We start from the raw sequence: 12,427 nt of genomic DNA on the forward strand, positions 1-12,427 counted from the left end.
GAAAATGTCTCTCCTCCCATTCTGCAGATTGCGTAGAGTAGAGGGTGTCTGTTGTGGGGGAGGAAGGTAAAGGAGATTGTGAGCTACTCTGAGATTCAGAGTGGAGGGCGGGGTATAAATCCAACTTCTTCTTCCTTCCTTCCTTCTTCTCTGCACTGCCCCCCACTTTGCATGTGGACCATTCTGATGGCTCCTGCCTGGCTTTTCCTTCCATTAGGTCCAGCCCTGACCACGAGATCCTGGGGGGTGGGGAGAGAGTATCAGCTGCCCAGAGAATATTTGTCTGCAGTTCAGTGACCCTTTTGCCACCCAGTCCAGATCAGCTGTTTTGCCAGGTCCTTGAGAAATGTGTTGCTCTGTGTTCTTTGGTCTCTTTCAGGGGTGACACATCCCAGGGGGCAGGTGTTTTTATTGTTGTTTACCTGGGAAGAGGAAAGACAGGGGACTTGTTGGTCTGAAGCAGCAGAACAAAGTAGGAGTCAAGTGCGCCTTTAAGACCAACCAAGTTTTATTCAGAATGTAAGCTTTCGTGTGCACACTTCATCAGATGAATCAGGTACAGTGAGCAGGGCTATGTATAGCTGGTAGGCAGTGGTTAGAATGCAAAATGGTACAAATTTAAGATCCAATGACAGAATAGTAAAATTAAGAAATTGAGCAAACCTTTGATCTGGGTAGCATGAGCATGCAAAAGCAATAAAACAGTAATATGTCAAAATGTGAGAATGTCAGTCAATCACTCTATTATATAAGCCGGGGTCCAAAAGAGGGTATTACTTTAGCAGAAGTTTTTCCCATCTAATTTACCTTTTAACATGTAACATACATATAGTTTGCCATTAGAAGAAAAATGCATTAAAATATAGTGGAAGATGGGTTTCATATACGTAATGAGATAAACAGCCAATATCCCTATTTGAGTATGTCAATGCAGGTAAAAGGGAAATACATTGGATAGTGATGTTCTTGTCCACCTAATTTACTATTTAACATGTAAACATCATTCTAGTTTGCCATAGGAAAAAGGAATACAATAAAATATAGTAAAAATGGGTTAAGTATATGTAATGAGATAAACAGCCAATATCCCTATTTTGAGTATGTCAATTCCAAAAATTATTCTGATACACTGTTCTAAAAGAGAAATACATTGGAATACTGTGGATGTATAACTATACTCAGTTTAGTATCTGTAACGAGATTAAAAACCAATATCCTTGTTCAGTCCTAGGGAGGTGTTTGTTCCAAGTTTCATAATAACTTGTAAATCAGCAATTTCTCTCTCCATTCTGTTTTTGAAGTTCCTTTGCAGTAAAACAGGGTTTCAAGTAGATCACAGGTGGAAGCAAAGAGACGGTCCTGCAGGGCAGCCACCTCACAGCAGAGGGGGAGAGAGAGATCCTGCCTGCTCATGCACACACGCCCTGAGATTCTTGTGCCAGCAGCTCTCTGTCTGCCTCTGTGTGTGTGTCTGCTGCACTCCCTTCCCTCCCCACGGGCACAGGAGGGAGCCCTGTTGGGTGCTGGAGCAGAGCCATGGATCCGCAGTGCCATTCCTTTTGGCATGCAGGACAGGCTCCCTCACAGTGGGCTGCAAGGCTGCGGATTCATTTCCCCACGGGGCAACTAGCCATGGGGCACCAAAATTGCAGCAGTAGCAAATGGAACGACCAGGCATTCGGTGCCAGGACTAGTCCCTAGGGTGACTGTCTGCTTCCCTGGGGGTGTCTCCTGTCATTTTCAGAAGGGATGGGTCCAGAACAAGCAGGCAGAGTGTCAAGCATGTGGGTTCAATGATGAGTCGAAGTTGATACAAAGACTACGTTTATTGATAGACCTATACTTTGAAAACGGGTTCTTGAGAGTAATGCCAACTACACATTGATACAATACTTTTAAGGACTACTTCAAAGGGATTCCAAGGGATGGGGTTGCGGGGTAGCATTCAGACATAAACTATCATAACTGTCTTCTTTCCCATAGCGTTATCAGGACGGTGTCCTTGCTTACCCAGATGTCTCTCACTCCCTTACTGGAATGTATGGGAAGGTGCCGACTACTTAGTTTCGATTCTCGCTAATTCTAATTGCAAGCCATAAAGCATAGGAGGGGGGAAGGGAAAGAATAACAAGTCAGTAAAGTTAGGTCTTCCATGATATTTCACAGACCAGGTTAGGCAGGACCATAAAGCAATGAATTAACAATGGAATTTTACCATGCTTGACACAGAGAGGTGACTAAGAAATGTATAAAAGGCCCAAAATTGATCAGGTGTCTGTCAAAGATTCAAACTGTACTTTCTAAACGTTGCAGATACATCTTCATTTCCTCTGCTGTGCAGATGTCTTCACTTTCTATGGCCCCCTGCAGGCAGAAATGGCAAAAAAAGGGTGTGGAGAACCGCCATTTTGTGTGGGAGTTTAACTGCCTGTGAGTTGGGCGGGAGGAGACTCTCAAACTCTAGGCAGGCCTTGCCCTAGTCTCATCCCCTCCTCCCCCGTCCCCTCCTGTCTAACTCCCTAAAGAGGACAGGAAGTCCCTCAAGGTGAGAGGAGCTCTGCCCTAGAATGCTGCAGGAGGGGGAGCCACTTCCTGGGCGGGAACTGCTGTTGACGTTCATGAGTTTTGGGCAGGAAGCCAGGCAGTCCTCGGTTGGAGCTTGCAGTGGGCAGAGCCCTGCTCCTGGGCCAGAGGTGGCCATCTTGGGGGGGGGGGGGGATATGTTTGACCAGCCTACCCCAAGAGAAACTAAGTAAGGTGCCTGCTCTTTTTGCACCACCCAGATAGGGCTTGAGTTTAAGGCAGGAAGAGAGATGGATGGAGGGTTTTTGCCTTAGTTGTTTTATTTCCATAGCGCTTTTATTACTAACTGCCCAGGATCTGTGCGCGTGAGAAAGAAAATATTATATGATCTGCCTGAAGTAGCACCATTGTTATGTATCTTATTGTTTCAATATTGTTTGTTTACTGTCTATTTTATGCTGTTAGTCGCCTTGAGTCTGTATGGAATGGGCGGGATATAAATATAATATAAATAAAATAAATTCTTCCCTTCACTTCTGAAATGCCTGTAAAGAGCTGTGAGTTCTAAATAAATCCTTTGACTGTTGAGGGAGTGAAGTCCCTCTGTGCCACGTGGTCCACCCAACCACTTGCAGGCCCTGGGAGTGGGGCAGGGAGAAAAGTGGCAAAAGGTCCAGCTGCCAACTCTCCAGGGCAGCCCCAGTGACCCCTGGGAAGCCCCAAGGCAGGTTCCCAGTGACATGGGAGACAGGGGCAGCAATACTCGGAGACAGTGGGGTGGAACGGCCCCTTCCGGTCACAACCCCAGGAGGGGTAGGCAGAGCCTGGTCTGCCACAAAGGTTTCTGGGCTCTGCTTCATGGGCGGGAAATTGCCGTGTCCTCTGGAACAGCCCAGCGTGGTCACCTTTCTGGGGGCTGGAGCACAACGGACCAGTCCTGAGTTCCACAGTTGTAAAGATTTTCTCTCGGTTTAGGGGTGACCGAAATGGGTTTTGTGCTGAGAGCTCTTGGTTGGCAGCAGTCCCCCTTTGTCTCTCTGGAAATGAAGTGGGGCAGAGAAGGGTTCTCCACAGAGAGGGGCAGGAGGGGGAGGCAGTGTACTTGGATTAATCAATATGTAATATTGTCCATGGTCTTACAAGTGATATTGTATTCGGTTACTGTATATAATGCAGTATTGATTATATCATATTGTATAATCACATATAAGCAGAGACACAGAGCAGTCGGGAGGGAGGCAAGAGAGTGGGAAAGGGCCATTTGTTTTTGCCCAGAGAGGGGCTGTGTTTGGGCTCCTAGCAGGCGGCCCTGATGGACGCTGCTGGGCATGATGGGCAAAAGCTGCTGGTGGCTTTTACACCCCCAGCCCTGTTTGGTTGAGACCTGTTCGGAAGTGCCGCCCGAAAGGGACTCTCCTGCATCTGGCTGAAGGTGTCACTCAGAGTGCAGCAGAGCCATCCCTGCTAACGGCTCCAGTTTGCTCCCTTTTGAGCATTTTTAACAGTGGGAATGAACACTCCACTCCAGGCTGTCGACCACATCCCCACTGTGCTTTTGCGCAGCCAAGAGGATTCCAGGCTGATGCAAGCCCCCAAATCCAAGGGGACTTGCTACCTCCAGCACAATCACCAGCAGGGTCTGGAAGCACCTCCCCCCTTCTCTCTGAAAGGGGAGAAGAGCACAACCCCCGCCCCCCCAGAAGTGGGTGGTGAGGAAGTGTCTGGACTCCCTTGTCAGAAGAACTGAGCGACATCATTGGGTACTTTTCAGGGAAGGCCTCACTAATGCCCTGTTTTCTCTTTCTGTATCTCCCAGAAGTATCTGAGGGCTCCGTCCCCAATGGCGATTCCCAGAGTAGTGTGGATAGTTTGCGGAAACACCTTCGCGCTGACACCTTCACGCAACAGCAGCTGGAAGCTTTAGATCGAGTCTTCGAGCGTCCTTCTTACCCTGATGTTTTCCAGACCTCGGAACACATCAAATCTGAGCAGGTGTGAGCCCTCGGAAGGGCAGCCAGTGGTATCCAGGCAGGCACTGAAGGAAATAGGGACTGCACACTGGCTGGACTTCCAGATTTAGAACTGGTTGGCAGCCCAATCCCTCTGTCCAAAGAACCACCATTCCATGAGAGATGTTAAGGAGTCTCTTAGCCGGATTCTCAGCAATCAACCCAAACTACAGTTCCCCAGATTCTTTAGGAACAGCCATGACAATTAAGCTGACATTATGTTAGTAGTGTATATTTATACTCTCTTTGAGCAAGATAAGTGCAAAAACATTTCCATTGTGGGCGTTTTTACATATTCACCCAGATGACATGACACTCTTTTCTTCAGGGGTCCCTTTGCCTCTCCTTTGAAAGGTCCCACACACTCACAGATACTCTCATATCTGCACCCACCCTCCACAGACAAATTTTTTAAATGTATTTCTTAAATTTATATCCCACCCTTCCTTAAGTAGACTCAAGGTGGGTAACATCAAGTTTCATAGACGTTAAAACTCATTAGTACATAAACATTAAAACAAATAAAATAGTTATACAATTAAAAGCTGGAGAGAGAAATATAGCCGTCCAAGATCCCCCCCTCCCCTGGACTGGGCAGGTGGCAGCAGGAGTCACCACTGCATGGGGTGGGTGCTCAGGGCAATGGCTAGGCTTTCATTGCTGGGGAAGCACATACATTTTTGCCCCCTTGAATGAAACAAAATCAACAGTTGTTATCAAGAAAGCTGTGGTCTCTTCTTTACATGGGACCCTGATGGAAGGACGCCCTGGATGCTTCAGCTGCCCTAATTCTGTGCACATTGCCTGTCGACATCGTTGGGCAAAATCGGTGCTAACATCACCGTTCACTCCCTTCTTCTCTGGGCAGCTGGCCAGATTGCTGTCACTGCTCCCCCCTCAAGCAATACTTTCTGCAGAGGGCTTTATGGAGACACAGATGAATCCCCTCAGTGAGTGACATCTTGGCTGTGAATCTGTGATAGAAATCTTTCAGTCAGCCCTCCTGTACTTGGCAGAATTATTTATATTATTTTGGGGGTTTTTTAAAGATTTTGGCTGAATTTTCAGTAAAGAAAATGAGATACTGAAATAGCTGTTTCATGTCACAGACAGTCCTATGGCAAATACACTATTGTTCCCGTTGGGTGGATGCTGTCCCCATGCCTAGTCATCAAGAATGCAACAGTTTCACTTGCAGAAGAGATTGCAAGAGGGGATTTTGCTTGCGGGATTGCCTACAAAGCACCCTGGCGGAACTGGGGTTCTGGTGCTTTCTGCTTGCCAGGAGCATGATCCGGGTCAAGGAGGAATAAGGTCTGGCTGCCTTCCGAAGGACCTTCCACTGCACTTCCTCTTCCACTGCTTGGTATCTCAGGAAGTGGCAACTGAGGGCACACGGAAGAGGAGGCACTGCCCTGTTCTTGAATGTGCTTTGGGAAGCCAGGCTGCTTTCTTTGCTATTAGCTCCCTCCGCTCCCCTCCCCTCCCCTGCAGGCGGGCACACGCGCGCACACACACACACCCTGGCCTTTTATCCCCAGAGCAGTTTGTCTTAATACAAAGATCAAAAGCCTTTTTAAAGTACCCCAAGTGAAAAACTCACTGTGGAAGTGAAGGCTGGGTTGGCATTGGGTTCCTGCTATCCCCGAGTCCCCGAGTTTATTACAATGAATAACCTTTATTTACTTTCATTAGACTATTAAACATCAGCACAGTCATTCTTCCCCCAGAAACTCTGAATGGGGCCCATAAAGCAAACCCAGAGCCTAATTGAGTTCATTTTAATTTCTCTCCGATCACAGCGAATTACTCTGGTGATAAATCAGGGGGCAGCCTCACCCCCAGCAGAAAGCCTAATTTGCAGCTAATTACAAAACTGATTTCTACAGCAAGATCAATACAAGAAGGAATTGGAAATGACTAGGCAATCGTGGCCGGCCAGGGAGGGCAGCCGGAGGAGGGCAGCCAGTGGGGAGTTGGCATGGCAAGTGGGGACAGCGGGGAGGGGAACAACATGGAGCAGAAAATCAGTTTTAATTTAACGTAATATTAATCAGAACAACTTTTCCTGCTTTTTTGTCCTCTCTTCCAGTTCCTGTGTCTGGTTTGGGGGGCCACACAATGCAAAGGCAATTACCCCCGCCTCTGGGACAGGACAACCTTTCTAATGCAATGAGGTTCCCCCTCCCACCCTTCTGTTAGCCATGTGGCCGGCCCCTACCCCAATTTCATACCCCAATGCACAAGGGCTGGGGAAGCAAGAAGAGCCTTTCTCTTCTCTTAATAGCGCCCACGCACAGCTCTTGGGGGGCAGCAGCCCAGCCATCTCCTCTCCTTCTGGCAGGACCAATCCCCAGGGGAACCTGCAGCTACACACGGCACAGCCACTCTTCCCTCTGCCTACAAGAATCATCAAGCAGGCGAAAGGGCAGGCTCGACCCTCCCCCCCCCCCCCCGCCATGCGCCCCACCCCTTGTAGCTGCTCCACTGGGCAGCCTCATCTGCTGGGAAACCCAGGAGAATCTGGCCAAGGAAGGAAGGCCATTGTATTTGGAGGGAGGACACAGAAAGCCTGGTCGGCCCCCCTCTTCTTTGCCTGGCTCCATCTGCGCAGTGGTTGCATCACACTCCCCCCTCCTTGCCCCACATCTGCCCCCATTCCCTTCCAGCCCATCAGCAGAGAGCTAGCTGTCTTTTCTCTCTCCCCCAGGGCAATGAGTACTCCCTCCCGGCTCTCACCCCTGGTCTTGATGAAGTCAAGTCGAGTTTATCCACCTCTGCTAATCCAGACCTGGGGAGCAACGTGTCAGGACCCCAGACCTACCCCGTAGTGACTGGTAAGTGGCCTGCCCCTGGGGAAGGGGCTTTGCCTGCTGCTGTTTCTTCATGGCAGCTTCGGTCTGAATGCATCAAGCAAAGGCCCTGTGAGGATGGGGTGGTGGTGGAGGGCAGCATATTGGGGGGGGGGGGGGTGCTGGGAACAGATTCAGCTCATGTAGTGTAACTGTTAGAGTCTTAGACTAGGACCTGGGAAAGTTAAATTTGCTTAAAGCCATCATGGAATTATAGAGTTGGAAGGGACCTCCAGGAACATCTAGCTCAACCCCCTGCACAATGTAGGAAACTCACAAATACCTTCCCCCCCACAGTTGCCCCTGATCCATGTGCAGAAGGTGGCATAAAAAACCCTCCAGGGTCCCTGCCAAAACTGGCCTGGACAAAATTGCTGTCTGACCCCAAAGTGTCAAACAGCATTTCCCTGCGCATGTAAGAAAGGTCCATGAGAATTAAGCACTGATACAACCCCCTTCCTGACCTCCTTCTCAGGATCTGGCTAAATCACAGAATCAGCATTGCTGTCAGATGGCCATCTAGCCTCTGCTTAGAAACCTCCAGGGAAGGAAAGCAAACCACCTCTTGAGGAAGCTTGTTCCACAGATGAACCACTCTGTCAGGAAGTTCTTCCAAATGTTTAGTCAAAAACTCTTCTGATTTAATTTCAACTTATTGGTTCTGGTCCAGCCTTCTGGGGCAAGAAAAAACAACTCTTCACCATCCTTTATATGACAGCCCTTCAAACACTTGAAGATGCTGATCATATCTACTTTTAGTCATCTGCTCTCTTGCCTTTCCTCATAGGACTTGGTCTCCAGACCCCTCACCATCTTCATTGCCCTCTTCTGGACACGTTCCAGCTTGTCTATATCCTTCTTAAAACAGAACACAGTACTCTCCATGAGTTCTAACCTGAGCAGAGTAAAGCAGCAGCATCACTTTGCATCATCTGGGCACTATACTTCTGTTGATATAGCCCAAAATTGCATTTGACTTTTTAGCTACCATATCACACTGCTGATTCATGTTCTGTGTACAGTCTGCTAAGGTCCCTAAATCCTTTTCGCATATACTATTGCCAAGACAGGTCTCCCCCATCCTATAATTATACGTTTGGTTTTCCTACCTAAATGCAGAACTTTACATTTATCACCATTAAAATTCATTTTATTGGTTTTAGCCCGGTTTTCCTGTATCCTGACTCTGCCTTCTATCGTATCTGCTACTCCTCCCAATTTAGTATCATCTGCAATTTTAATATGCATTCCCTCTATTCCTTCATTTATAAAGGTGTTGAACCAAACAGGTTCCAGGACAGAACCCTGAGGCACTCCACTTATCACTGCTCTTGAAGAGCATGAGGAACCATTCACAAGCACTCTTTGGGTGCGATCTGTCAACAAGTTACGGATTCACCTAACAGTAATAGGATCCAAATCATGTTTTACCAACTTGTTAACGAGAATATGATGTGCAACCCTATCAAAAGCCTTACTGAAGGTAAACTACAGCACTCTCCTGATACAGCAAAGTAGTAACTTTTTCAAGAAAAGGAGATCAGGTTAATCTGACATGTCCTTAAGAAACCCATGCTGGTTTTTAGTAATCACAGCCCTCTTTTCTAAATGCTCAACCAACCTCAACTGTGATCTTAAACTTTGGCTTTATGTGTATTTTATGTCCTCTATTTTATTTATTGTAATATATATATGTATATATCGTAAGCCACCCTGAGCTACATTAGGCAGAGATGTGGTTAATAAATGTTTTAAATGGGGAAGTGCAGTGGATGAGCCCTTGGGGGCCAGCCCCTGACACACCACCTGACCTGCCTCCCAGGGCTGCTGTGAAGAGACAAGGGAGGGGAGCCACTACTGGGAAGAAAGGAGGGCTAGAAATGAAACTAAAGCAGTCAATACATGACATTTCTCTCATGCCTTTTGACCTGTGTCATGCCTATGAGGCATCTCGCAGGATAAATAAATGCCTAAAATACTTGTTGGGATCGGCTACACCAGTGTTGAAACAAGGACCGTAAAATCAGCGGGAAGCTCTAGCCACCACCCCAGGGCTGAAGCCAATCTTATTTTATTTTTCACAAAGTCTCTGTCAAGAATCTGCAGGCCAGTGAGCCTGACAAAGTTAACCACATTGGAGGGACCTGAAAGATCAACCGCATTTCCCAGGGGAGAGGCTTGCCTGAGTCACAGCTCCCTCCACTGGAAGCTGCTTTCCCCCTGGGAGATGCGGAGGCTGGTTCGGGTAGGGTCACCAGCTCCAGGCTGGGAGGTACCTGGAGATTTTGGGGTGGAGCCTGACTCTTGAGGAGGGTGGGGTTTGGGGAGGGGAGGGACTTCATTGGGGTTTCAGTCCACCTTCCACCTGTAGAGTCAGAGGTCAGTTGTGATCCCAGGAGATCTCCAGCCACCACCTGGAGATTGGCAAGCCCAATTCCCAGGGCAACTGGTCTTGCTTCCCCTGAGGTGAGCCCAGCCCAGGGCTTCCCTCTGGAGGGCCTTGCCACCCTTCCCTTCCCTTCCCCCCGATCCAGGAGTGAACCCCCGGCCTGCTATGGGAGCACTCAGCTGCAGGTCCTGCCCAGCACTGCTAGGGAAGGTTGGGCGTGTCTGTTGGTGGTGCCAGCGCTCACCTTCTCTTCTAGAGCCGACAGAGAGGTGTGTGGTGATTGGCAAGGGTCATTTCCCAAGTTACAATGCAAAGTCACTGGGAGCGGCCATGAATCAATCCCTTGTTTGACTGCCCTGAGGAGGACAGAGACCGGTTCCCCTCACCGTTCTCCCTGCCTCCTTTTCCCTTTCTCTCCTGAGTTTTGTGTTGCTCTTGCCACTGTGAGCCTATTCATTATGAGCAGTTTTAATTAAAGCCAATTGCCAAACGTTCAAATGACCACAATCAGTATGTTGTTATCTGCAGAGGAAGGCACAGCTTCCTTTTAAAAGCAGCAAGGCAGATGTTTCAGCAGGCCCTCCAGCATCCGTTAGAGCTGGCCAGCGCCTGGAGGGGAGGGAGGGAGGCAGCAGTTTTCTGCCTCCCCCACTCCCACATAGCATGCCTGTTTTCAAGTATATGTGCAGCACCTTTTGTTGTGGAAGCATTCAGTGAAAAGCACTTTTCAATAATGAAAAAGGGCTTCAGACTCTTGGAAATTAAAGCAAGGGATTCAGAGGAGATGACAATGAAAAAGAAGAGTTGGATTTATATCTCACCCTTCACTCAGTGTCTCAGAGCAGCTAAAAAGTTCCTCTATCTATCTATCTATCTATCTATCTATCTATCTATCTATCTATCTATCTATCTATCTATCTATCATCTATCTATCTATCTATCTATCTATCTATCTATCTATCTATCTATCTATCTATCTATCTATCTATCATCTATCTATCATCTATCTATCTATCTATCTATCTATCTATCTATCTATCTATCTATCTATCTATCTATCTAGTTCCGATAGCCAGGCTCAGGGCGTTTCACAACAAGTCACACTTCAAAGAAGATTTTAAAAATGTAGAATGAGAGTACTTCTTCCCACAGGACCCGGATGGAAGTTGGGGCCAGGGCAGAGAAGGCCCTGGCCCTGGCCGAGGAAAGTCAGATGTGTCTCAGGCTGGGGACCTCCAGCAGATGTTGGTTACTGGAGCATAAGACTTTCTTGAGGGTATACCAGTTATTAATTTCATTCCCTTCCTCTCCCCACAGCTGATATCTTGAGAGGTAGGTAGGGCTGAGAGAGTTCATAATAATAATATAATAATAATAATAATAGATTTTATTTGTATCCCGCCCTCCCCGCATAAGCGGCTCAGGGCGGCTAACAGCATTCTATACATTTACATTAATGGATAAAAACTTTAAATTTAACAATTAAAAGATTAAACATATAAAAACCAGTTAGTATATTTAAAATACATAATTTAAGTTAATTTAAATTTATCTTTATCTGGCAGTTCAGAGACCTGTGAGTGGCCCAAGGTCACCCAGCTGGCTGCAGGTGGAGAAGGAGTGGGGAATCAAGCCCATTTCTCTAGATTAGAGTCTGTTGTTCTTAACCACTCTTAACCACTACACCAAACTAGATAGTAGCTGGATCGTGGTGATGCATGGGCAAGGTGATGTGTCAGTTGCCAGTTCTGTAAAAGCCTCCCGAAGCCTCTGTTGGGTGGGTGGGGGAGAGCTGAGGAAAGGCTGGCTGGCCCTGCAGAGATCCATGCCTTCCCCTCCACAAGGCATGCAACACATGCTCTGACATCCACCTTCTCCAAAAGGTGATGCCCAAACCAAGTTGTGGCAAGCTAAGCAAAGCAAGGGAAAGTGTGGAAAGCAGGTGATCAGGGGACAATGTTGTGTGGATTCTCCCAAAACACCTATGCATCAGACTAGAGCAAAACCTCTGTGAGAACGTGGCCTCTGTCATTTAGCAAACATGTTATTTGCATCCACGAATGCCTTATCTTCTGGAACTCTGCCTGGTTTGCCAATCTTCATCACAGAGGCACGTGAAGGACTAACATGTTCTTTTGTTGTTGTTGAATGAGCAGCAAAAGTCGATGACGTTTCAGCCCCTTTACATAGAAAGTTGTTGTTTTGCTTTCGCTTTGTTTTTCTCTCTCCCCAAAGGGAAGATTAGCCAGTTCCAGCATGATATACATCTAGGGCAGGGGTGGCCAAACTTGCTGAATGTAAGTGCCACATACATAGAATAGAAGTCAGATGTCTGAGAGCCACAAGACAAGGAAGGAAGGAAGGAAGGAAGGAAGGAAGGAAGGAAGGAAGGAAGGAAGGAAGGAAGGAAGGAAGGCAAATTGATGGAGGAGGGTGGGAGAGGTGAGAAAAAACCAATTTTAACTTTAAATATATTCTCCAATCTGCCAGCTGGTTTGGCTTTGCAAAGTGATTTAAAGAGAGAAATGCCTTCTCCAAGTAGGCTGATGGGATAGCAAGGGCTTTGAGAGCCACACAATATGTGTGAAAGAGCCGCATGTGGCTCTTGAGACACAATTTGGCCACCCCGGATCTAGGGCATGGTCACTTTTAGA

At 47.5% G+C, this 12,427-nt stretch overlaps 1 protein-coding gene across 1 annotated transcript in view; it reads left to right on the forward strand.

Annotated features, from left to right (window-relative positions):
• Positions 1–12,427, forward strand: part of PAX2 (paired box 2) — a gene marked incomplete at its 5' end in the record, with an annotated part of 159,516 nt that overhangs the window by 117,640 nt on the left and 29,449 nt on the right. The window contains 2 exons of the mRNA XM_060240963.1: positions 4,340–4,515; positions 7,243–7,369. Coding sequence (XP_060096946.1) covers positions 4,340–4,515; positions 7,243–7,369 — 303 coding nt within the window. The remainder of the gene's footprint in view (positions 1–4,339; positions 4,516–7,242; positions 7,370–12,427) is intronic.

This window comes from Heteronotia binoei, chromosome 6 (assembly GCF_032191835.1).
Source record: "Heteronotia binoei isolate CCM8104 ecotype False Entrance Well chromosome 6, APGP_CSIRO_Hbin_v1, whole genome shotgun sequence".
NCBI classification, from domain to species: domain Eukaryota; kingdom Metazoa; phylum Chordata; class Lepidosauria; order Squamata; family Gekkonidae; genus Heteronotia; species Heteronotia binoei.